We start from the raw sequence: 26285 nt of genomic DNA on the forward strand, positions 1-26285 counted from the left end.
CAATTTTTCTTTTGAAAAAAACTTGGAGGCACCTCCTAACATGGAAATAATTTGAAGTTTATGAAGGGAGAAGAACTGCAATTCCTTAGGCTTGGTTTAAGTTTTATATCTTTTCTGGACAAGAGCACAAGACAAGCTTTAAAATTCCATCTAATTTTCAGAGGTAAGAGAGGACATTTTTGAGATATTTGCTGCAAAGGGTTGGTGAGCTTGTGAAGCAGGATGGAGGCAAGATTTAAGTAAATTTTTTCCAATCTAGAGGCTCTCTAGTTAAGAGGAAAATACAGAAGCACAAAATGTTTGCATATTCCTAGCTTTAAGACTGGAGGATGGGATTGGCAATTGAGTCCCTTATTGGCTTTGATTGTTACAATGGGATCTATGAAAGAGACTAGTCTCTGTTTGGACCGAAGTCTAAATTTGCTCAAATGATCTAAATCTTCCACCTTTGAATGTCCAGGTAAAGAGAAGTGGAAGCTAACTTCCATTAGACTTACTCCAGTGGGTAGCTATATAGTTGAGAGGACTGTGAAAGGGACTACCTGCCTATGCAAGTTAGGACAATATCCTACAGTTTCAGTAACACAGAATTGTAGAAATACTGTGAAAACGTCTCCCACTTTTTCTATAAATGTCAAGCAGTAATAGGCCTAGACTCTGGGGGTGTTTATCTGACCTGTAAAACATTATATAGCGTTGTAATCTGACAAGATTTTCTCTTCAGGAGTGCCAAAATGCTTGTGTTTTGTTCTTATTTTACACTTCAGCAGCATAAAATCCAATTAAATTTGGATGTTTTTAGTTAAACAATGTTTTACTTTCCTGACAATATTTTAATTTCATGACAACAGTAAGCCTGAAGCTGTGATCTGTAGCCACCACCAGTATTTCAGGGTTAGGGATACAGAAAAATCCCAGGTGGTAGCATTGGCTCAGAGTTGTCTGCAGGATAGTTGAAGAACTGTGGTCCAACAGTACTTTACTGCATTGAAAAAAGACAAAGAAACAGCTGTATAGAACTTGAGTTTGTTGTTACATCAGTGTTTTGTGAATCATAATTTAGGTTAATCATTGTGTCTGGAGGAATGATTAGTACATCTATTTAGTTATTCAATATAAACATTTAATCAATGAGGGAAATACTTCTATCAATAAACTTGCTGCAATGTGCAGCATTGTACCTTGCATTATAATTTCTGGGATTAATCCTGATATGGCAGAATTCTTGTCATACCAAAATAATTTGTACTGTATAATATTTAGTACAGCTACAGAGAATACCAGTATCAGTATTTGATATTTTAATACCTCTTTTTATCTTCATTAAACTCAAAGCTTGTATTCATACATTGATTTTTGTGTTGTATATCCACTTCATTCATGACAAATGTATATCCATTTCATTCTGTCTCCACTTGTAGGTTCTGGTTCACCAAACAATTCTGATGATGAACAAAAAATGAATAATTTTATAGAAAAGGGTACAGTATTTTTCTTTTCTCTAGTCTTGTTTTTTCTTCAGTTCACCTTTTGATACACTTAGATTGATCTTTTTTATTAAAATATTATTTACAGTGAAGACCAAAAGCAGAAAGTTTTCCAAGATGGTAACCAATGACATAGGTAGGAACTAGAAAAATTCTGCTCTTTCTAATCCAGCGCCTTACTCTATGCAAAACTAACCCAGCAGCAAAAAAAAAAAAAAGGCAAAATAACAGTCAAATTTCAGTGCATTAAGTTATTTATTTTTTTATTTTTCATTCTTTATGCTAAGTGGTAATTTCTATGGGCTGCTTCTGTACTAAATACACTGGGCACAATAATTTTTAAAAGAATCAATGGTATTGGTGGTTGAAATTCTCTGATTTTACAGTTGCACTTCTCTATTTTTCCGGATGGGTGAAATTCTAATACATAGTAAGAGTTCAGTCTATGCAAGTCACAACATTATTCCACTGCTTTTGCGAGAATCTTTGAGAACATGTGGCTGATATAATTTCTTTTTTATATGTTGTATTCATAGCCATATGGTCAGATTTCTATATGGCTATGGTCAAGAAAGATGTAGTTTTGTGGTTTCAGTTATTCATCTGGAAGAGGACTTGTTCGTATATATAAGTATACCCCATAACTGTTCCAGACCTCCATTTACTTTTCTGCATCTAACAGCGACACAATACCCTCCCTACCAGCTCTAGACTTGTGTCTTAACAATTTGGCAACAAAATTGCCTTGGGATATGTTGTTTGCAGGTAGATTGAACGCTTTTATGATTGGCATGGAAATAACTCTGCTTCTGACAGCTGGGTCATTAAATAAATGAAGGTGAGAGCTGTATGATTTAATTTTGGGAAAGGGACTCTTCTGCCTTAACTGGGATATGGTTACTTTCATTGCAAAATCACTTTGTTAATGGTTCATTTTGTTCTCATTTAGCAAATTAGTATATCATTGTAGGATAATTTCATTTTATCTCTTCAGTCAGTTTATGTTGAAATGACTTTAGATAGTAAAACTGTTTGCTAAACTGCTATTTCATAGGTTGGGTAGAAGCATAGGGTAAGACTAGGGAGGAAGAGATTTATTTTCCTACAGTCTCCTTTGGATTATTCTGTTTGGCAATTTAACTTCTGTCCTAAATCATTAATCCCCTTCATTGCAATTCAGTAATTAAGACAAAGAATCATTCAAAATTCAGAGACAAATATGAGTATGATGAAGTGGTCCTTGGAATCCGAGGTACAGAATGAGGAAGAGCAGGAATATGCCCTTTGTACAGTACCATATTGAGCCCTTCTTGGAGCGATACCAGAAATGGTAGGAAAGATGAGTTCTGAGACAGCAGAAGCCTGAATATAATTCCAGAAAGCAAATGGCTGTCAATAATATATTATGTGACTTTGTAATTAAAAAAAATTTATTATCTTTTACATGACCCTTAATATGCTTCTCTAAGGGAAATTTAGGGTAACTAGAGCCTAATGTTCAAGTCTTCTAATGAGAAAAACAACACTTGTGCATGTTATGTCAATGTCTGTTGACGTAATGTTTCCCTTTTGTCTCTTCTGAACGTAAGACACCGTCTCATGCAAAACACATGGAAAGTTTGTCTGTGACCTCTTTTTTCACTTCTTTTCAAAGAGTTATGTTAGAGCATTAATAAAGTATGCTAATGACAATTCTATAGAGCTATTTACATCTGTTTCAGCTTGAAACCTTTCAACTGAAAACATTGTGAATGTTTTTCACAGCTAAAGAAAGAAAAGCATTTATTTACAAGTAATGCATTCTTCATGCTCTAAGTTATAGTATGATTTCTGTAACTTGCAGAGTTTATTTGAACTTTAAAGATAATTATTTCTTTTGCATTCTCTTCGTTTTGAGTGGTTTGGTACTGTGTACTGAGTGTGGATGTTTCACTGCCATGTTTACTATAGCTTATCTGGCATGTTTACTCTAGTTCTTTCTGAACTTACATTTTAAGCTCTTTCACACAAATAAGACACCTCTTCTGTGTTAATAGTTGCATGTTTTTGCATTTCATTGTTTTAAACTGAATTGCCAACCAAATGTGAATGGACAATGAGTTTTGTAAAATGTGTCACTGTCATTAACATTACCGTGTTGTATGAAACGAATTGCTTACCATCAACTGTGTTCTCACGGAAGAATTTGATGTATATAGCATGGTCATAGCTCTCTGCACTGGCAATTAGTGCAATCAGTTCAAGTTCCTTCTGTTCTTTGTCAATATGTGAAATACAACCTGATAAATGTGTTGCAAAATAGAATAAGAATCATTTACATTGATAACTTCAGTTGCTGTTAATATCACTCCTGTGTTTGTCACATGGGAACAGGGAGCAAGGGAATGCTGCTAGCAAAGTGTGAAGTAATTTCATTTCAGTGATAGGGCTGTAAAGTGGTAACGTAACACGGTTAGAAATATGAGACATTGTAATTTCTACAGATTTCTATAATTAGTGTTAGTACTAAACAAGGAGTCTCCGATTTGTTAGAGGATCAACACCCACATAAAATGAAACAATAGCCTAAGTAAAACAATATGCAAATGCTTCCTGTACCAACATTCTGATCAGTTGGTCTGTTTTATTTGTTGAGTTTTTTTAAAGTCAATTGTGAGTGCTCTGTGCTAAGGAATGGATAGCAATTCAAGTTAAGACCTATTGTGAATATGTTGCTTCTGTCTTGTGTTTGCCTTTTATTTGCAGAGATGAACTTTGAATAAGTTATAGTTATCTTGGAAATACTGAGATAGTTGATTTAACTATTTCTAGAAATTCTAGAAAGTACTGTGGCCATTATTGAAAGCAACCCATTCTCTTAGGAATGTCAAATATTTGAAAGTATAAATAGTATGCTGTAAAGTGTTTGTAGAAGCGTACTAATTGTAGATGAATTTACAGAAAGAAGAATGGTAGGAAGTACCTAATTCCTAAGGCTGTCATTTTTATAGAAGGATATTGGACTCCAAATTCAGTGGAAGCAAAATCTTAAGCTGTTTTACTTGTACTTTGGTTAGTTAATTATTGGCATGAAGAGATACAGGTGATTAAATATTATAGCTAAAAATCATGTTGAAAGTTAAGATGTATTGTAATGGCCATTTCTGGGAAAAGCTTTCGTAAAGGTTATTGCAAAATGTGGTAGATTTTAAGACCTATAACTGCTCTAGTAGCCTACATGTCAAATGCTTCTCAGGAAAATTGGTCTTGTTTATTTTCTGCAGTTAGTAAATTTAAAAACAACTGCAAACATTATTAGTAGACAGAGCTGAGCAGGGTAGATTTAATTCCAGACTTCTGTAATCCCTGCTGCTACTACTGACATAAAGTTTTTCACATTTGTTACATTCTAAGTGTACACCTAAGTTTTTCAAACATTACCAAAATAATTTTCATTGAATCAAATTTTAAGATGCTCATAATAAGTTCTCATTTACCCTATTGTCAGACTATGACTGTTTCTTCCAATGTGTTTTTAATACTTTGATCTAATTTTGGATGTACCCAAGTACATGTTTTCTTACACTCTCTTATAAAATGGTTTTATTATTCTTATAGGAAATTTAGAGATTTCAACATTTGGTAATTGGTAATATAAGTATTTCACTTCTGTGTAGTTGTCAAATATGGAATAACTTGGGAACTTGGGTACGTGTAACAAATTCTAAGCTGCTTAGTTATTTTTCATGTAATGTTATATGAAATAGGCTTCATAAACTGTTCTCTTGGTTGTCAAAATTCCAAGACACTTGTCTCCTTTATAATCTTTAGAATTTTATTTTGAAAGGTTTAGATTATTTTCTTAAAGAAACCGAGGAGAAATTGCTGTAGCTTTCAAACTGCTATACATTGTAAAGTATAAGCTCAGGATAATCCACTGCAAATAAAATGTATATTACTTTTAAGCCATAGCTTCCTATTCATAGTTCAGTCATGTCTCAGCCTTCAGGTTTTCCTCATTGAATTGAAGGTTGCACCTGCCATACTGACATGTAACATGCTATGCTAAGGCAACCTTTCATATTTTAACACCTGCCCTCCCAAACCTGATGTATGAGAAATGTCAAGAACCCTTGGTTTTGGACAGTTCTCTAATATGATGCCTAATCATATTTAATAACAGAAAGAATATGGGTGGGCCTGTGTATTACTCAACGTTTTCTAATTTAGAGAAATATTAAAGGTAGGTCTAAACTCAGGCAAAATAGTCACTGATGGCCTGAGCAGTAGTATCCCAGGAGGAGCAAAACAGCTCCCTGATCTGTCTTTGTCTCACACCAGGGGCAGAAGGGTAGTCTTGGCTGTAAATGCTGCAGCAACCACCACCCACGAGAGAGGTGTGGAACTCTGATATGACAGCTACTACTTGAGGTCAGCCAGGTGCAGCAGGAGCAGTCAACATCACCTTTGTCCTGTTGTACAGCTGGAGTGAAAAGCCTGCTCTCTCTGTAGATCTCCATCCTATATATTCCATTTTTCTGATTTTTATATTTTGCTTTGTAGAAGGTGTCTAGCATATTGCTAGTTTTCATCTGAGGTGTAGCAAAATTGAATTTACCAAAAGTATTGTAAACCATAAGCCAGGTATGAATACAAGCAGATTTTTTATACTGAGTAATGATAGTTAAAAGTGGCTTATCTGGCGAAATAGTCCTATTTTCTTACTGCACATTTAGGCAGTTTTTTCTTTAAACACAAGATGGCACCATTGCTGTTGAAATAGGTTCTTATTTCTTATTTACATTTGAATTATTGGGAGATTTGGCACATTAATATATGGTTTGAAATGTTTTGGGGTATTTTTTGCATAGCACAGTAATTCACAATTTCCAGCAATGATATCCTTTTTCACAGTTCACGTATCCTCTCATCCTATTTATGAGGTATAGTTCAGTGTATGCTGAAAATTGTCTGACAAATTTATCTTGTCAACCTAATTCACACAGCTGGCCTTTCACTAAGAAACAAAAAGCTAAAACTGTGGATCAGTACTCAGAATCCAACACACTTGCCTGTGCTTTTATTACCTGCTATCTTCTTATTTTTGTAAGTTTTCTCCAAATTATTAAAATTGCGCCAAATGTTTCTGTTTGACAAGCCAAAAGTGACTACTCTGGTCTTCAATGACTAAGTTAATTAATCATTGCTGGTATTCACACATGGTAAAAGCTGTTAAAATCCAAAAATAACTCCAATTATTTTCCATGTACAAACTCTAGGGTTTGTTCAGTATCTCAGCTCTTATGATTTAAATGTCTAACACAGAAAACAAGTCTTATAAGGAATGCCCATCTTGTAATTCACTATTCCAGATGAGAATGATCTCTTTGCAAGCTGATTTAAGTTCAAGCTGACAGCAAAAAGATGGGCTCCTGGTCACTAGTGCTGTTTTGTACCATGGTTTTCTGTTTGTATGTCTGAACTCTGATCTGAAACATGAGATAATCTTGCTCGGATACAACCCTTGGCAGAAACTCCAGATTAGTTTTGGCCTCAGCATTAAGCTAGGTATGTGCCAGTGTTAATGCAAGGATGAGGGCAGAAAACATGCAGTCAGACTGCCCTTTTCAATTTCAGCCTGCACTAAAATAAGTGACTAGCATTTCCATCTGAGAGTAAGTAATTTCAATTTAATTTGAACATACTTTTAACATTGACACATGCAGGAAATTAGAAGATTATTTCTGGAGTCCTATTTTCAAATTTTTATAATGTATGACAGGAATAAAACTGTTCAACTATTCAGATAACTAGCATTTGCAATATTGATGAGCATAATTGGTGATACAGTGAAGAATTACACTTTTTGAAGGAGTAGAAGTAACTTTAAATCACATGCTTTTCTTCAGGGTATGCAGAAAATGGAATGACTTCTATTAAAGTGATAATTAGAATGAATTAACTCCATTTTTAACAGAGAAAAGCAGCAAGATTCAGGATGCTTTATGAGTGGTATCCATTGCAGGGTATTTCTAGAATTATGAGGTTATTCTCAACATCTACTTTAGCAAAAGAAGTATTATCCTTGCAAGATGGTGAATAATTAATTGCTATAGCAAAATTCAAGCATGTGTGTGGGAAATAAATTCAGAGTGTAGTCCTAGTCTAGTAAGCTACATCAAAATAATTCCTTCTCCAGTAATTGTTGAAAGAAAGATGGAAGAGGGATGTATATGCTACTAGTTCAGTTGGTATGTTTATTATAGCAGCATTTTTAAGTATTTTACTGCAGTTTAAATGCACTGCAAGAATTCCCTTCCTATAAAAGGAATTTTTAAGTTAGGAATCAGTTCAAGTGCTGTTTATCATTTGAACAGTATTATCAAAATTATCTATCTTTTTTTTTTTAATGGTGATGTTGCAAGTGTTTGTATGCTGCTGGTTTTGTGATCATTCTTCTAAGGTTGTGGGTTGCATCTCAAATTATTAGCTTTTTACGCATTTGCGTTACTGATTTAGCACCTCCGAGTTCATGTTTTTCTGTTTTAAATGTCTCCAGTTTGATCAGAAAGTAGTGCGTAAGAAAGGGGGATTGTGTCTTAATTTTATGTAAACTTAAGTGCGCATCTTTGCAGTGGCCAAGAGTCTGTATTCTGTTCTCTCACCTGAGATAAAGCTTGGGGTTGAACCAAAGTCAATCAATCTATCAAGTTCTGCCTGAAGCCTGAGGAGAAATCAAGCTCAGCAAAAGTCATAAAATGATGTATTTAGGAATTTAGCTGTCTTCCATGTTTTATTTTGCATCCCCCACTTGTGGAAGTGAGGCTTTGCTTTAGTGGAAATCCTGTAAAGTACTGCGATTAATGTAATAAACAATTATATATTAAATATTGGGAAAGAAGCAAATAAAGGCCAGCAGAATTATGTTTATTCTTTTTTAAAAAAAAGATATACTTCACTTTTCAGCAAAGATGTCCAGGAAGCTAAGTTTGCCAACTGAGTTAAAGCCTGATTTAGGTAAGTTTACAGAGTTAATTTTATTTTTACTAAAACTGAATGCAAGTACGTTAGAGTCCTAAATTATGTAAGCTATCATGACTTTATGTTGCATTTATCTGAAGTATAGAACTAAAATTTTAATTCCACTCTTTTTGGGGACTCTCAGGCACAAAATGTCTTTGCCATCATCTTAAGGTAAGCCTATAATTCCTGTATATGGCTTATCACACTTCGGTCAATTTTTAGGCATCTGTCACTCACTTTATCAATAGTGCTGTGATAGCAAAAGCATGACAAGCAGACAACATAAGGAAAACTGCTGCCATCTGATACATTTTAAACTGAAAAATGAAATATTTTAACAGGGTATGTTGAGGTCCTCTCAACAAATAGTTGGCCGTAGTTTTATAAACTTTAATTGTCTTGTGACCACTCTCTCTAAATTAAAGGAACATACAGCTGTTTGGATGGATGACCAGTCTGAGAATTTAATTTTTCTTGAAAAAGCACAGTAACTTTTTATATAGGAAGCAGTTCAGTTTTGAAGTCTGTAATACTAAAGGTCATTGTGTTGCATAAGTAAAACAGCATACAAATGAGTAGATTATTTTTTAAAATACTTTGACAGCCAGCTTGTAGGTCATATCCAGCTCCCCTTGCCTTGTTCTCTAAAGAAGTGATGGGGAACAGCTGTAGACCTACAGCAGTAGATGCAGCTGCTTTCTGCCTGCCACAGCTCACTCCCCTTTTTGCAGCAGAACTGCTACCACAAGCCCAGCAGAAGACAGACCAGACTGGCAGCTGCAGCACTGCGTGTGTGACAGCTGCTGCTGCTATTGACAAGGAAAAAGTCCATGACACTGGGATATTCTGAAACTGAGCTGGACCACCCTGATTTACAATTACAGCTTGCCCCACTCAGAGAAATGTGAAGTTGGAAGCAACCCTCAGAGATCCTTTAATCCATTGCTATGGCAAGGATACAGATGTTTGACAGTTAAACCTCTGATCTATTCATGGGCCTCCAGAAAATACAAGACAGTTTCAATGCTTTATAGTAATTAGACGAATTTTCTGTTATTTAATCAAACTTCCTTGCTTTAATATGAACTTTTTCTTGTCCTTTCTACAATGAACAGGGGTAACAAGTACTCCCTATCTTTGTTAGCCATTTTATGCTGTTGAAATCTGTCATCATATCTCTAATTTCATTTTTGCAGATTTTTTTTTTTTTTTACAGAATTCAGCTCCTTCTTCTTTAGATTATGTTGTCTGAACCTAGGATGGCTTCTTCTAATCTTCTCTGGAACTGGAATTTTTCCTTCTCTTTCTAAACTCAGTGCCCAGAACTAGAGGGATTTAACTGTGGCCTTTTTTGCACTAAAGAGCAGAAGAATTTGACTTCTCTTTTTGATATGTTTATATTCTTCCTTACTATGTTTACTCATGGTTTAGGGGTAATTTTGACACAGAGTGAATTTTATCATACTTTGCAAGCTGGAACACATTTGTACTTAAATATTATCCAACTGTAATTCTGCTGGTTTACTCCCAATTCTTTGGTGGCAATAAGTACTTTGAAGTGTTATTTTTTCTAATGAAGACTGGAGAAAAGTGAATGTTGAAGTTTTTTCAGCATTTTCCAGTCCTGAAAGAGTTGAAGCATTTTCTGAATCACTTAGTATTTGCCGTTCTTTCTACCGAAATAATGGAAGGGGGTTTTTGTCACATCACTTCTGATATACTCATAAAATAGTCTGTACCTTCTGAATTGTAATAGCCTTTGACTGGTTTTGGTTTTTTGTGTGTGTAAATATCTGCACTTAGATGCCTCATTTTGTTCTGCATAAAATTCTTCAAGGTTTTTTGGTCTGTAAATAACTTCCTTAAGCAATCATAATCTTTTTTTTTATTATTTCTATCTTTTCTCCTAGTGGGATAGCTTTTGCATAATATTCTTGAAAGACTGTTGCCTTGCTTGTTTGGGTTTTTTTGTTGCTTATGTGGCTCCATCTACTGCCTGTAGGAGACAGCTGAAATGCCTTTCTCCCAAATTCATTATCCTATCATTTTCTCTCATTTCTTTCCATGGCTTCTTGAAATCTACTCTTCCATGATCTTGTTCTTTCAGATTACTTTTCTGTCTTTAGATCTTTAACCTACACCTTTTCCTTTCTGAATACATTAAAGAAAATTAAATTGTGTTTCTGTATTTATTCTCCACTTTCTAAAACAGAAGTTTCTTGAACATACCCTTGTCGGCATTATACCATTGCTTTCCAATGTTCTAATCCAGTGATAAAGATACTATTGCCGCTAGGTCCTATTCTTTGGTTTAGTTGCTCAAAAGAGCCTCATCTTTCCATCTTTCTGATGAAGTGGTGTGTAATGATTCATCACACTGTTGTTCCTTCCTCTTCACCTGAACCTAATCCATTAACAAATCATTGACTTCTTTCTTGAGTTCAGGATAAATAAGATGCACTAAAACAGTTAAACTGTTTACCCTTAGTTCTCTCTTCAGAATGAATTGACCACTCTCAAAAATGCCCATATTATCTGGCAAGGTAATTTTTATTGGGTTTTTTTCCTGTCCATTCCAATGCTTTTGGAATTTGTACACATGTTCTTCAAATATTCAACCAGCTAGAACTCAGGAATGCACATTTAATGTTATGCCTATTGCAGTTACTGTATTATTATATTCAGACTGATTAATCCATGTTAAAGTTGAAAAAAATGCATTAAATTATTAAATATTCAAGCCTGAAAAAAAACCAAGTATCATAAGAGGTGGTGGTCATTAGAAGAATTATAAAACCAAATAATTGTTTTCATTGTTTTACTCTGGATTTAATTTTATTTAAATGGAAAAATGATGTTAATATCTGAGTGGTTGAGTTAATTTCTTTCTATAATCCATGTTTTACATTTGACAGCTAAAATTCAACAGGACAATAATTTTTTTGTATCCTTGTTGGAATGAGACAATTATATCCTGAGAAGATTCACTGTTTGTGTTAAGTAGATGTGTGTATTTAGTCACATGAAATCTCATATATATGATTTCTAAATGCATGTTAGATGTTCTTAGTAGAAAGTTTTGCCATAATTTAATGAAACTAACATAGTATTACTTCCAAAAAGTATGTGGTTGAATGGTGCTCTTTAGCTCTTAGTCCTGCTTTAAAGATGCCAAATGTATACACCCTACACAAAGATCTAGACCAAGAACTTGATTTTTTTTTTATAAAGTCATTATATAAATTGCATCAAACTTTTACTGGTAAGAGCTGTCTTGTGCTAAAATTCTGCAATTATGAATTAAGAAAGTAAAGCAATAATTTTTGAATGCACAGATAAAGTCAGTGTATGCGGATGTATTAAGTGTTGCCACACCTGCAGACAGCACATGGCTAGAATGGAGCAGCACATTTATTCATTTGAGCTTTTGTTAACATTAAAATTCATTTATTTGCTAAGCAGTGAGCAAGACATCCTGAAAAGTTTTAGTGCCGTTACTGGCACTATGGTACAACATTCAAAGTGGAAATCTTCAGCTTTGCATACCAGTACCAGGTGGCATTTGGTAGCATTTGTTGTTTCTTTTACCGAAATTTTGGGGATCTGTAAATACCCTGTTGGATCTCCTCCATACAGTTTACTGAAGTGGGGCAATATTATTATGAGTCATTACAGGTTCCGTGTTACCATGCTGTCCGGATGTCACTGAAGTTCCTAAAGTAAAATACTTGTTTCTTCATAAGATTAGTAAACCGTGTTCCATGGAAGCCAGTATTTTTTAATCTGATCAATGAACTAATTGGCAGAGAGGTTTGTAATTCAATTTTTTTAAGGAGTCCTGTTTAATGACTGTTTTTCTCTGGCCCTAGAAGACAGAAATATGCATAAAAATTGTTCATGATCATTCTAATGACAACCTCTGTAACAAGGATTTGCTCAGATACAGAGTTGAAAACTGGGCCAGAAGGAAACAGAAGGAAGAATACAGGGGTAGTAATCAATAGAATGGTAGTTAGTATACAGTTGACGCTAAAGAACACACAACAATATTGAATTCTCTTAATGCCTGCATTTTGCCATTCTTTTTAATTAATACTGATTTATTTTCAGATGTCAAAGACAACTCTTTCAGTCGATCCCGGAGTTCTAGTGTAACTAGCATTGATAAAGAGTCACGCGAGGCAATTTCAGCTCTTCATTTTTGTGAGACTTTCACAAGAAAGGCTGATACATCACCTTCCCCGTGCCTGTGGGTTGGGACCACGCTGGGCACAGTGCTTGTCATTGTACTGAACTTACCCCCAGGAGGAGAGCAAAGACTTCTTCAGCCAGTAATTGTTTCTCCTAGTGGTATGTACAAAGCAGACAGGCTAAAATATACTTTGATAAAGTATTGTTGTCCTTCTTCACATTTTTGTAAGAAATTGTGGTTTTTTCAATTATAGAGTAATTAAGAATATATATTCCATCGATCTAGCTCCTAAGATAACAGTCTAGACTGTTTAGTTTATTACCGGAGTTTTAAAGTTGGAAAAGTTAAAAATACAATCTCATAAAATATAAAAATACCACTTTAGTGTATACTTGCTGAGAAAACCATGTTTGCAATTGTTAAACAGAGATAGCAGAAGAGACAAGTAATATCAAATGCTCAGTTTATTTTTTTTTTTGTCATGAGGTAAGAACCCTTCAGTTTTTCTTCATGAAGAGAATAGAATGCAAATTAAGGCTGTATGTTGAACAACTAGCTTGAAATATTAGTGACAAAATATTCCCTTAGATTACTGTAAAAAGTCTTGTATCTTTTCTGATACACAGCAACTGATTTGGTTGAAATTATGTATTAGTGGTTTGTTGGATATGCTGTTAAGCATAGATTCAGCTTTCCTACTACCACTGTCTCATGAAAACATGCTGGTCTAGTCCATTTTGCTCACACAGATCATATCATACATACAAATTGCTATGCTATTTGATTGTAATAATGATTAGAAGTGGTGTAATATCTAGACTATATATGTAATTTGTGCCCAAATCAAGTAAGTATTGGTAGCAGTATTCAGATTTGGTAACATTTGATCATAAAGGCAAGGCTGCAGGCTAGACAGTAGGTTTAATCACTGGATCTGCAGTGTAATCCATTAAAGATATTGCCACGTGTGTAGTATTTTTTTGTACTTAGCAAATGTTCATGTTGTTACTTATGTGTGAATATACTAAGGTAAATTAAGAAATCTATTAAAATCTGGTCTACAGATACAGTGATTTGAACAGTAAGGAAGGAAAACTTTCCTCTTTCATTTTATGCTAGAGAGAGGGATTCAAGAGCTAACTGCAGGGGAGGAGTAAGACACACATTGCTTGTTTCTGAACCAGTTGAAGGAAAAAGTGGTGCTCACCTTTGACTAATAACATTTATTGTCAATATTAAGCACACTTGTACTTCTCAGGAGAGAGTGAAATCAGGTGCATTTGTGGCACTGAACTTGAATACAAATGTGTATGGCAGTCTGGTTCTCTTACTAAATGTATACATTTCCTGGGAAGTTAATGGAATAGAATACATACACCCTTGAAAACTGGTCTAAAATTTTCTTGAGTACCTATGTACTTCCTTGGTTTTTAGATAAATGTACAAAGTTTTTGGTACATCTGTTTTGCTACAGAGGCAAGCCGAAGTTTTTGTTTTCTTTTCATTCTGCTAGCTTCTTAAAGGAATATTTTGTAGCTTGAAAGGCAATTTAGGAGAACTGTTTCAGAAATGTGCTCAACTCCTTTTTCCTAGGAACCATCCTGAGGCTAAAAGGGGCAATCTTGAGAATGGCTTTTTTGGATACCACAGGATCTTTGGTCCCACCAGCACATGAACCCTGGAGAGAATACAATGTTCCTGAAGATAAAGATGAAAAAGAAAAAGCAAAAAAACGACGTCCTGTCTCAGTGTCCCCTTCTTCCTCTCAGGAAATCAGTGAAAACCAATATGCAGTGATATGTTCAGAAAAGCAAGCAAAAGTTATCTCACTGCCATCCCAGAACTGTACTTATAAGCAAAATATAACAGAGACTTCTTTTGTTCTTCGTGGAGACATAGTGTCATTGAGTAACAGTATCTGCCTTGCATGTTTCTGTGCCAATGGGCATATTATGACTTTTAGGTAAGACCTGTTTGATAGTAACTTAAACATAAAAAAAGTAGTAGCCTTCTGCTACACAGAAAGGTTCCTTTTCCATTAGAAGATGAATTTAAAAAAAAATCTACATTCATTCAGGTTTAATGAATCTCTAACACTTGGGCCTGGATAATTTTGATTACACATTGCTGTTAGTTATGCCTCTAACACATGAAAAAGTTTACCATTTTAGCTCAAGCTACCCTGGTTCAACACATAGTTTCAAACGTGATATAGGTCAATGAATTGAAGTTTGTCTAAAAGATGAATTTACTCCCTGATGGAGAAAACTGCCTTGAGTCAGAACTTTAGCTTGTACCTGACCACAGCTCTATTGATTTCTGTGCAGCTGTTTGCATCACACTCATGCCTCAAGCTTACTGATGTTGTGTAGCTTGCTCATGTCTTGAAGGCCTTAAACTCAGGCTATAAAGGCAAGATTAACTGCTAGTAGTTGTACAGGAATTGCTACAGTTGTACAGGTTTAAGTTATGAGTTTAAACATGTAGTAGTAGTTTTTGAATATACTTACTTGTCACTTATGTAATTTTCATGAATTTTTTTTCTTAATGTTTCTAAATGCTATTTTATTCTGAACAGCAGTGTATATGCTTATACCCTTGCACCTGCAATTTAGTCATGGCCTAATGCTAGGATGAATATGGAAGATGGCATTTTAAAATTATGCCAGTAAAATTCCTAAAATGTTATTTTTAAGGTTGACAAAAGAAGCTCTCAGCTTGGGAAATACTTATTTATTAAGTTGTCATATATCAGCTTTAGTTTTACTCCTACTACAGTTAAAAATAAGTTTTGATTGTAAGTCTGTAACTCCATTGGTGTGTATCCCAACATATATTCTAAACATCTCCACAAGATACTGCTCACCTTGCAGGGCAAACACTGTTGTTTTTCCTCATTAAAACTAAACTTGGTAATGTTCAGGTACCATATATTGAAACAAATCCTGTCTTACTCAGGATTCATGTTGTTTTCTGATGAGCTCTTCATGGGTGCTAAATTATAAATACTGAATTGTTACATTGTGTGAGGAAGTTGGACTCCCAAGGATTAGCTCCGTTATGTAAGCATGAATTGCTATTGGGAAGTGGATTTAATATGAGGTTTGTGTAAAGCTGTCAGTATGATACAGCTGTCACTGTATCATACCAAAGATGCCCAATACTTATCTACTGATATAAATTTAGATAGTACTTAGTGACAAATCTGTAACAAACTATGAAAATGCTATTATGGATGTCACACTTGTCCTACCTGATCTAATGGGTTTGTGTTCTGAAGCTGTAAGGATGTTTTATGCTTCCATTGATCTGAAGCAAGACACTTCCCTGTTATTAACTCTCTCTTAAGAATATTCTTATTCTTGGCAGAAGTGTAATTTCTGGGTGATGTGTTACAAAAAAATATTGCTTTTTATTTCTCACTTTTAAAACTTGCCTCCAAAGCCAATCTCATTATTGTTTAAAAAAAACAAACCAAAACAAACAAACAAAGGCAACCCAACACTTACCGTTATGGTTATTACATCTTTCTTTGGTTTTGACTTCACTTTGCTTCTTTTGCTGCTTCTTTTAGTTTCTAGAAATAATCTTATGCAGGTGGTGTCTGCAGCAGAAGCTGTTTAATGTATTGTTGGGACATTTGCAGCTGACAGCTTGTGTAAGTTCTTTTACAAAAACTTCACAGAGGATGTTTCAGAGACAGCAGTTTATTTTGGCTTCTTCTTGTCAAGAAATCAGGTGTTCTGTCACTCACTCACATTTATTGTTATGTTGAGGGAGAGGAATGTTTGGTAGCATGAACATTGTTATAGCCCAAGTGTGCCGTGTCTGTTCTTCAGTAGATTGATGCAATAAGTACTGCAGTTACATGTGCAGAATCAAAAAGTACAAGGTAAGCAAACTTTGCTCTAAAAGAACTTTCTCTTAAGTATCCAGTCAGACAAAAAAGGTGGACATAATTAATTGGATTGTTTGAGGCTACTGAATTCTGTTTTCCTTTGACAGCACACCCCTGCATATTTCTAAGTGTTCTTGAGGAGAAATCTTTTAGACTTGTATTTTTAGTCAAGGAGAGAAGAGACAGGGTGTTTCATTGTAAACTCTTGGTAAATACTTACTGAAATACTTTGTAAGTAATTATTAAGTAATGTCTAATTCTTTAAATAGCAAATTTGTAATTCACATGCTCAGAGTATCATTTAAATAATGCTTTTAAATGCATCTGTGATGCAGGTGCTTAAATTTCACTTTTGAGCTGCTACCTTGAAAAATCTCACGTTTTGAGATTCTGTAATTGCATTTGATGAAACCCTGTTTATGTGGTACTCATGCAGATGAAGAGAAAGAATAATGTATTGCAGTGAGCCATTTGATCAATAATAGACATTTCTGCTATATTTAATGGAGTTTAAAATTCTTTTCCTTAAGTTTGCCAAGTTTAAGGCCATTGTTGGATGTATATTACCTGCCACTCACCAATATGCGGATAGCCAGAACATTCTGTTTCACCAATAATGGACAAGCACTCTATCTGGTCTCACCAACTGAAATACAGAGGCTCACCTACAGCCAAGAAACATGTGAAAATCTTCAGGTAATGAATTTTTTTAAAAAATATTTATTGGATATATTCTGAGATTCTTCGTTCTAGATTCATGCCTACAGTAATGAAGTTTGTCATAAAGCCAAGCACTTTGGCTTTTGTGCTTTGATTTTTTTTTTTATTTTTTTTCTTCACTGTAGAGTCCGATTCAGGATGAATCACTTCTATCCTTAATTTTTTCTGTTTCATCCATGCTCTTGTACTTGAATCAGTTTCTTACTTAATTTCCTTTTGATCAATAGGAAACTTCCTTTTTTAACATGCAGTTAAAATTCCCTTGTTCGATTGATGCTAGTGGAGGTGGGTGCTGACACAAGAGGGGAATGCCAGCTCGGGATACTTGAAGGAAGCTATTATGTTTCAGGGGTATTAACAGCTTGAAAAGATTCTTGGTCATGCTTCAGCTTGGTAGTTGTATAGAATAGTGAAATAGCAGAGATGCAAGCTATAAGTTCTACTTTGGTACTGCTGAATGGATATGCGTATCTGTAGATACAGTTTCCGTAGAACAAAATCAAGAGTCTCACCCAAGTTTTTGAGGGGCAAAAACAACTTTGAATGCATTTCTTTGCTTCTGAATTCCATGAGCTATAAGCTTGCAGACATCAGAACGGAAGGTTTGATCAGATTTCTTACTGTGTTTTTATATTTCCTAAGTTGCCTTGCAAAGGCAGATGTCCATTTAAGCATATTGATTTTGAAATGCAAATCAGTTAAATAAATCCTGAAAGTGAGAGCATTACATTAATTTTAGTAACGTATGCCTTGTTATGTCCCTTCTTCATTGCAAAGGAAATGTTGGGTGAGCTCTTCACTCCTGTAGAAACACCAGAAGCACCAAACAGAGGGTTCTTTAAAGGCCTGTTTGGAGGTGGGGCACAGTCACTTGACAGAGAAGAACTGTGTAAGTTTTTATTCTTTGTTATTTTTCTGGTATTTCTACCCAAGGAAGGCAGTGATCCTTGATAAATGTATTACCTGTGTAAATAGAACATAACATTTGTAGAGAGGAAAGTAAAAAAGGCAGTGACAAATACTTTTTTTGTATCTTTTTTATGTTGTACACCTTACCAACAAGATCAGAAAAGCTTGCTTTTCTCACAGGCTCTTTTACCTGGAGCAGATTATAAGACAAGAAATGGAACAACTAATCTTATTTTTATTCATCTTTGTGAATTGTGTAGTACTGACCGTGGTGCTGTTTATGCTGGTAAACTGAAAGGGAATGTTTTTGGAGAATGCTGTTCTGGACAGTGGGGAAATTAAGACTCCACTCTATTTCAGTTATTTTGCCAGATTTTACTCAGTTGATTTGTGCAGAGATGCCTTAAGAATTGCAAGGAAGGACAGAAGTGTTTGATTGTTCGATTCAGTCTTCTGTTTATAGGACAGTAAAATTCAGATTTGGCAAAATTTTCATTGCTTTATCATTTTCTCTTTTTTTTTTTTATTACACCTTTCTTTTTTACTGTAGCATTCAGCACTTTAATATATTTAAAGAAAAAACCTTCTACTTATTCAGAGATTTGCTAGGTGCAGCACCATATTATGCAAGTTTATTTATAAGAACTGTTTCCTTATTAACATGAAACATATTTGTTTAAATGAACATGGTGCCCTGCCAATCCTTTCTCTTATATCGGTTCTTTAGATCTCTACAATAAAAATTCAGTTAGACTTCATTGCTTGTTCCTGTACATTTTTAGCAGACATCAGATATTTAGAGATCACTTTCTGTGTTAAAGATTTCTATTTATATATATAATACTTCAGAAGGTTGGTGAAATATTCTAGGAGAGAAGTTTGTGTGCACAAATTATAGTTTAATAATATGACTGGGACAGGGGAAAATACCTTATAACTTTAGAAGCTGCCTCTTTACGTAATTTCAAGTTTTGGCTTGGATCTTCACAAGGAAAATAATATTTAATGGAAGAAAAAAAAAGCATAATGAATTGTAGCCTGAAATTGAGTTTAATGACAATTCAAAAGATGTCTGAGAATGTCTCTAGAGTAGCCGTATTTACCATGAGGGTCACAGCAATGTCTGTAATAAGTGAAATGAGTTCTCTTTTTTCTTTATGGAAATTCACAGAAAGATGTTTATAGTGTTAGTAAATGTAAATCATTCTTAATAGAAGCATAAAATCAAATGAGAATCTTGAAGTACTGCATCAAAATATATTAACAATATTATTTTTCCTAGAGCTGAAAAAAAGAAAATATTTAAACTATATCTTAATGTTTGAAAAAAAAACCCTCAAGTTTTTGTAGTGTAAACAATTCAGCATGAGATTAGCACATCCATTAATGGTCTAGAATGAACTAGGTGGCTGATGTCCCATTAGGAGCAAAGTCGATGTAGTCAGTGCCAGCACTGGAGTCTGGAGCTGTTCAGCTGTACAGCTCACCATTCGTGGCTGTTTATGTTTACTATAGGATGAGGTGGTTTGTTCTTACAGTCATTCTATATTTTTATGGTTTACATTGCTTTTTTTTTTCAAGATTTTTACAATAGTGAGAGCATAGATACCTGATCTTCAGGTGTCTGCATCTCAAATTGAACTTCCATCAGAGGAAACTTCAGCTGGTGCGGTCGTACTGGCTGGCTTACACACCAGCAAAGCACTTCCAGAACCGACCACAGCTTGTATTTTCAAAATTATCCTGCTTTGTCTGTTGAACTCATAACATGTTTCATGTGAAATAAGCTACATTGTTAAAAAACACTTCACCAGCACAATTCTGTTGATGACCATGATGCTAGCACTGCTGAGCATTTTAATTTCACACTTGAGCTGCGAAGAGGTTACAGTTTTATAACCTGCCTGCAAACTTGGAAAAATCTCAGTTTTATTAAGTAGTAATATCTAATAACATTGTGTAGTGAGTGTTGCTCATAGTCACACCTACAATTAGGTGTTGGGTCTCCATGCAAAGAAATTACACCTCTGTATAAACTAGTTTCATTGATATTTATGTAATAATGATGGAAAACCTTACTATTCTGTTTTTGCTGTTTTGCAAATGCCTCCAGTTGGAGAATCAGCATCTGGGAAGGCATCAAGGAGTCTTGCCCAGCATATTCCAGGACCTGGAGGTATTGAAGGTGTCAAAGGAGCAGCATCTGGTGTAGTTGGTGAACTAGCACGAGCCCGGTTGGCATTAGATGAAAGAGGACAGAAACTAGGAGAACTGGAAGAAAAGACTGCAGCTATGCTTTACAGTGCTGATTCTTTCTCAAAACACGCTCATGAGGTAAGTGTGTTAAACTGAACACTGATTATCAAATAATGCAAGTTCTGCAAGTATCTGAGTTCTGCAAAGGCATGCTAGAGGTATCTAAAGAGAATGCAGTATCATTGATAAAGGATACTTCCCTTTTATCTATCAATTGTTAGTCCTAATAATTAAGTACTAACGTGAACAGCTTTGTCTTGCGGCACATTGGTCTAGAGCATGCAGTCTGCTGGAGTGGCACGTAATCTTCTAAAATTGTAACTCAATTCCCATTATTGAAAAAATTTTTGCTGAAATTATAAGAAGAGTAGAATTAATAAGAAGAGTAATGCTCTATCAGATTGCCGCGGTCCTTAAGAAAGATCCAGTTGTACGCAAACCCCACGAATGCAAGTTAGTCTTTCTCTTCAGTAGCTACATAGAATGGCTGTTCTCATCAATTTTCATGTGAACTCCTGAACTCCTGTGCAAACGTCCTGTTCTCTCAAATATGCCTTTTTCTGAGGCCAGATCACCAGCAATGCTGCTACCATTAAAAAATTCATCATGCTAAACCCTCACTGTTCAGCAATGTTGTTGCTGTAGCTTTCAGAAGCCTTACTAGAATGCCTCTTTCTCATTCTGCTTTGTAATCATATAATTTGTGTCATTGTATGTTTTGGTACATTATAGAAACAGTAATTAGAAATTGTTTTTTGGTTTTTTTTAGATGATGTTGAAGTACAAAGACAAGAAGTGGTACCAATTCTGATGACGCTCATCAATTACATCTGTTTAATTTTGTCCTGATGAAAAAAAATCTTGTTTTTTCATTAATTTTGGCAGGACCACTGAAATTTAAAGGAGTATTCACCGTTGGATACTGTTGTTTCCTAGCACAAATGACACACTGTTTTACCTCAGTCATGGCTTTAACTGAGGAGCTTTATATCTAAGAAACACATACACAAAACAAACTTGAGTGTTTCTTAGCTGTTGGTTAGAAGAGAGGTGGAACTGAGAAAGTAACTAGAAGATGTGGAAAAGAAAGTAAAGAGAAAACATAGTGTGAGATGGGCAGGGGCAATGCAGGGTCAATCCTGTGTTAATATTTCATATGCCAAAAGTTTTTGTGCTATTGTAATTGCTGTCAGTGTTATACCCTCCTGTGAGGAGAGGCAATAAATCAGGGGTCCAAGAGCTGGAATCAAGTGGTTTGTCTTGCTGGACAGTACCTGACTTACACTTACCATCTCTAGGACTCACTGTATTTACCATTATCATTGAAGAAGAGTTGAAGTTTGCTGTCACTTCTTTCATCGGAGAAACTGGAAGCTTGGGAGATTCCTTGTTGAAAACTGTACACATAGTTGACCTGTGCATAGTCTTTTCTTGGACCCCTGATCTAGTATTCTTGTATTCACATCATATTCTGTGAAGTGCAAAACAAAAGAAAACATAATTTTTGCATTAAAAAAGTCAAGTGAATAATATGACTGGAATGTGTCATGCTGGGAGTTTTCATTTGTATTATGGCCGTGCAATGTGAAATGTGGTAACATCTTCCTTGTGGTAAGAATACTTCAACTTCTGTTCAGTTAAATGCTATTTTTTTGCCAAAAATAGTTATTGGTTAGGGTTGTGTAACATTTAGAAATGGCTGTGGGTTCCATTCATGCTGTGAGTTTTTATAAATGTTTAACAGAATGTGTCTTTACAGCCATTCATTAAAATAGCTGAGATAGTTTTGCTCAAAACTTGAGTTCTAGATGCCCCTTTAGTCCCTTTACTATGAAATCAGATAACCGTGGACTCAGGTTTTCAAACTTTTACATGCCATGGAGGTGCTGATGCATGAATAATGGCAAGCAAGCATCTAATATTTACCAATTGTCAGTATGTGGTTTAGCAAATCTCTAAGTTCTGCTAGTAGAGCTATTTTACAAGTACCTGTCTCAGCCCCACTCATCACTAAAGGCAGTTGGCCTGAAGTTTGGATTTAGTCTCTAAAGCAGTGTTGTCAATATAAACAGTGGTAAAGTGTGCACAGAAACTTTAGGAATTGGTGAAATAATTTCAGTTTGGGTGAGGTAAATAATACAGCTGAGCTAACTTGTTAATGGCTACTGCACTAAAGCTGATATCGTGGGAATGACCCAGAGCTCTTTTTGAGAAGATTTCTTAAAATAAATGCTTGCATTTCAAAAATTTATTTAGACATTTTTCCTCAAAGTAGAAATAGTTACTGACTGGTTTTGTCTTATAAAAGGGAGTACTTAGAAGCTGATAGGTTTGCATTGTCTAAAATTAATCATTTGAGTTTGCTTCTCCAAGCATTGTTTTGTTTGCTTTTTTCACAAATGTTTTGAATGTTCCCAAAGCAAAACCTTGGTTATATTTGTATTGTGATGTTGCAGGTACACAGATAAGGCAACCTTACAAAACACCTTTGCAAAAGGATGCAAAATATTGAAGTTACTGATGGTTTTTAATTTCGCTTTTTAAATGAGAGGCCAATATGTTTGGGCTTTGTAGCACAAACTTATAAATTTTCCTGCTTTATAAGTAGCATTTAATTTAAAAAGACAAGTGAATTCTTTTGCCAATATGAGGACATGCCATACCACATCCACTGTTCAAAGGACTTATGAGAACATGACAATTTGAACAAGCAACACTGGTTTCTTGACGGCTCTCTCCCATACCTACTGAGGCAATGTTAACTCCATTTGCTTAACTCAGCTTGCCATGCAATATTTGCCTCTGCATGGTAATTTATTTTTTAGCGTCTAATTAATGCATATTTAAATTAACACCATTTTGTTAAAAATCCAGGTAGAAGAAAACTAGATAAACTCATATCCATACCACATACGAAAATAAAATACCCTAGCTGACACTTGTTCCCTTCCTTATCTCAATGTTTATAAATTGAGATGACTGATTATTATTTGACCAGGTGAAGATAAACTATATTTCAAGGCAATAGAATCCTTGAAATTAATCTGGCCAGGCTCCGGTTGAGAGGATGGTAAAATTACTCTTCAATAAATCATGGTATCATTCAATGGAAGATGACCTTGACGTGAAAGGAAATGTACTTAACTTTCTCATCAAGACACATTTGACAACCACCAGCAAGCAAAAAAATAAGAGGCAGTGAGAGACCATCTGCCAGTACAAGAAGAGTAGTGGCTTATTTGATATTATAGAATCTATCATAGTTGAATCTCTTTTGTTGGTTAAGTTCAGAGTATGCTTCTAGATATGAAGACTAATGAAATGATTGCTCATGAGATAAACACACAAATGGTTCTTGGTCAATAAAAGGGGCTATGTACAATTTTAGTCTAAAATGTTCCTTTTTCCTTCCCTGTGGAAGGAAGTTTATCATAGATACATCATTGCATCTTATTCTGCTATTGGTGGTGCACCTTTTGTACAGCAAAGTAAATTGAAATCCTTGTGGGGAAGCACCCCTGGTATTTTCACTAGCATTTTAGTTGTGTGAAACTTTTTTAGAGTGTCTGGAAAACTATAAAATACAACTGAGCTATTACTTTTTTTTTTTTTTTTTGGATGAAAGTAAAAAACTGCTGCTACTATCTGTTTATATGTAGTGTGTCTCGTTAGGAACTGTCAATTGAAGAAGCTTTTCTTCACCTTAGTCCTGCCAAATTGTAACTTTTGAATCCTGGTATGTGTAAATATGCGTGTATTCGAAATCAGTCTGAAAGTGTTACACCACAGGCATCTCCAGTGATTTGTTCTTCAGCAAACAGTCAGTTCTAAAATATAGTAATATATAGCTGTGTTCCTTGTCTGTCTTTATGCAAGGTTTTTGTGCCTGAGGTGGTACTTGCATGGCAGGTGATATTGGAAAGCTACATCCAAAGGAGAATTTTTGGAAGCAAGTTCATTTTCTTTTTTTTTTCCCTTCTCTTTTCCTTTGGTTTTTCTGTTTCTTTGGGGGGGGGGGGTTGAGGGAAGGGGGGGTTGGGGAATTTTTGTTTGGATTTTTTTGGTTTTTTTTTTTTTTTTTTTTTCTTAATTAACAGCACTGATCTTACCTGAACTTTTAAACTTGAATTTTTCCTGCACTTTAATTCAATCATGGTATTTTATTCCTTAATTTTTTTTCTACATTTGTGCAGTTCAGGTTCATTATTTGTATATAAACACACATGTTCAATAAAGACTTTAAAACAGATTACTTTCAGGCACCTTTGCTAATCATGTGATTTATTTAGAATGTGTGTTTTCTTAGCAAAATATGTATATACAGTATAGAGTCTAATTAAAGGCACATATCCTGTGTCAGCATTCAGTTTATAAATTACTGCAACACTTTCACATTTATTACTAGATAATGCAAAAAAAATCTGTTATATTTATACATACTGCTTAAGAATATACTTTTAGTTTTAAATAATTTTTATATGTACACTTCTACCTTTAATTTTAGAAAGACTTACGTTCAAGTTTTAAGTCAAAGTACTTAAAGTATGTATATTATCCATAGAAGTTGTTTTAAGCTTATGAATACATTCATATCTCATATCGAGATGATACAATTACTAAGCAATGAAAACAAATTGCCCGTTTTGCTTTGCAGAAAATAATCAGTTATTTTTACCTCCCATTTTGAACATTCTTTAACAATTCCCTAAGTATGGAATGAGAAGATAGAAAACTAGCCTAATGTGAAAGTTTTCTCAATAGCTGCAGTCTGTGGCTGACTGCTGTTCTATGTTTTGGTTTTTTCTGGTAAACACAAGAGACTTTTTTCAGCCCTATTTCTCAAACTTTTAAAATTCTCCAAAATTGAAGTGAAGTTTGTCCAATAAACATTTTCTTTGATTAATCTGTGTATCTTGATATTACATCAGCTCTTTACATGAAAATCTGGGTTGGGTTTTTTTGTGGATTAGGGGTTGTTGGAAAATTTAATGGCCTGTGGCTGAAGTGCCCTCTACTTTCTCGTCATGGTTTAACATCCCAGGGCAGGCATTGACTGCAGCCAAAGTCTAGTTCAGGAGTGAAGGAGTGCAGTGCCTTGCCTCCCTCCAAGTAGAAAGGTAGCTTGTCAGTTGAATCTTTGCTCATTCTAATTTCTGGATAATTTTCTGGATAATTTATGTGAATCTTTTTGGGTGGGTGTTGATACCTTTGCTACTACCGCAAAATCTTCAAATACTTTGTAGACAGAGATTAATCGTGTTTGAGGGGAGGAAGTAATTAAAACCGAATAAAAAAAAAATGTGTAGTGTAGGTAAATCAGCTAAACCGATTTTACTTAAATTTTCATTGAAAAGCTAAATTAAGCTGGGCCAATTTCTTCTTCTTAAGCCCATTATAAAGATGTGCTATATATCTACTCTGTTACTGTTTCAAGCCAGATGAGTGTGCTGCGTTTCTGGGTTCTTTTACATGTTATGAAGTTCAGGCTTAAAGAAGTGGGCATTGATTTTTAACAAGGGGTGGGGGGGAGAAATGAGGCAGAAACAATGAACAATCAAATGAAAGGTGTCAATCAGTATTTCTTTAATATTTCCATGTGCGCCTAGAAATGTTTAAGCTAACCTACTGCTGTAGGTTACCTTTATACTTGTATTTCTTTTTGTTAGTATTTTTGTTAGTTACATATTACCAGGCAAATAACTAGAAGTTAAACTGTTTCAGTTGAAAACATTTAAGGAGTTGTATGTGGATTACCACTACCATTCAGTAATAGGTGATGCAAAGGGATAGGGGTGGGAACATGTTTTAAATATTCCCTTTT

The 26285-nt window shown here is 34.8% G+C and overlaps 1 protein-coding gene across 6 annotated transcripts in view; it reads left to right on the forward strand.

Annotated features, from left to right (window-relative positions):
* STXBP5 (syntaxin binding protein 5) overlaps positions 1-21999 on the forward strand; it is a 98606-nt gene extending 76607 nt beyond the window's left edge. For 2 of the 6 annotated variants that reach the window (XM_064649075.1, XM_064649076.1), the window contains exons 20-28: positions 1422-1481; positions 1576-1623; positions 8433-8483; positions 12600-12839; positions 14275-14644; positions 17110-17275; positions 18077-18188; positions 20322-20542; positions 21234-21999. In XM_064649075.1, the coding sequence (XP_064505145.1) occupies positions 1422-1481; positions 1576-1623; positions 8433-8483; positions 12600-12839; positions 14275-14644; positions 17110-17275; positions 18077-18188; positions 20322-20542; positions 21234-21275 (1310 nt within the window). In that variant the 3' untranslated portion in view covers positions 21276-21999. The remainder of the gene's footprint in view (positions 1-1421; positions 1482-1575; positions 1624-8432; positions 8484-12599; positions 12840-14274; positions 14645-17109; positions 17276-18076; positions 18189-20321; positions 20543-21233) is intronic. The other 4 variants (XM_064649077.1, XM_064649078.1, XM_064649079.1 and 1 more) reach the window with 2 other exon arrangements.
* The last annotated feature ends 4286 nt before the right edge of the window (positions 22000-26285 follow it).

Source organism: Pseudopipra pipra, chromosome 3 (genome assembly GCF_036250125.1).
Source record: "Pseudopipra pipra isolate bDixPip1 chromosome 3, bDixPip1.hap1, whole genome shotgun sequence".
Taxonomy (NCBI): Eukaryota; Metazoa; Chordata; class Aves; order Passeriformes; family Pipridae; genus Pseudopipra; species Pseudopipra pipra.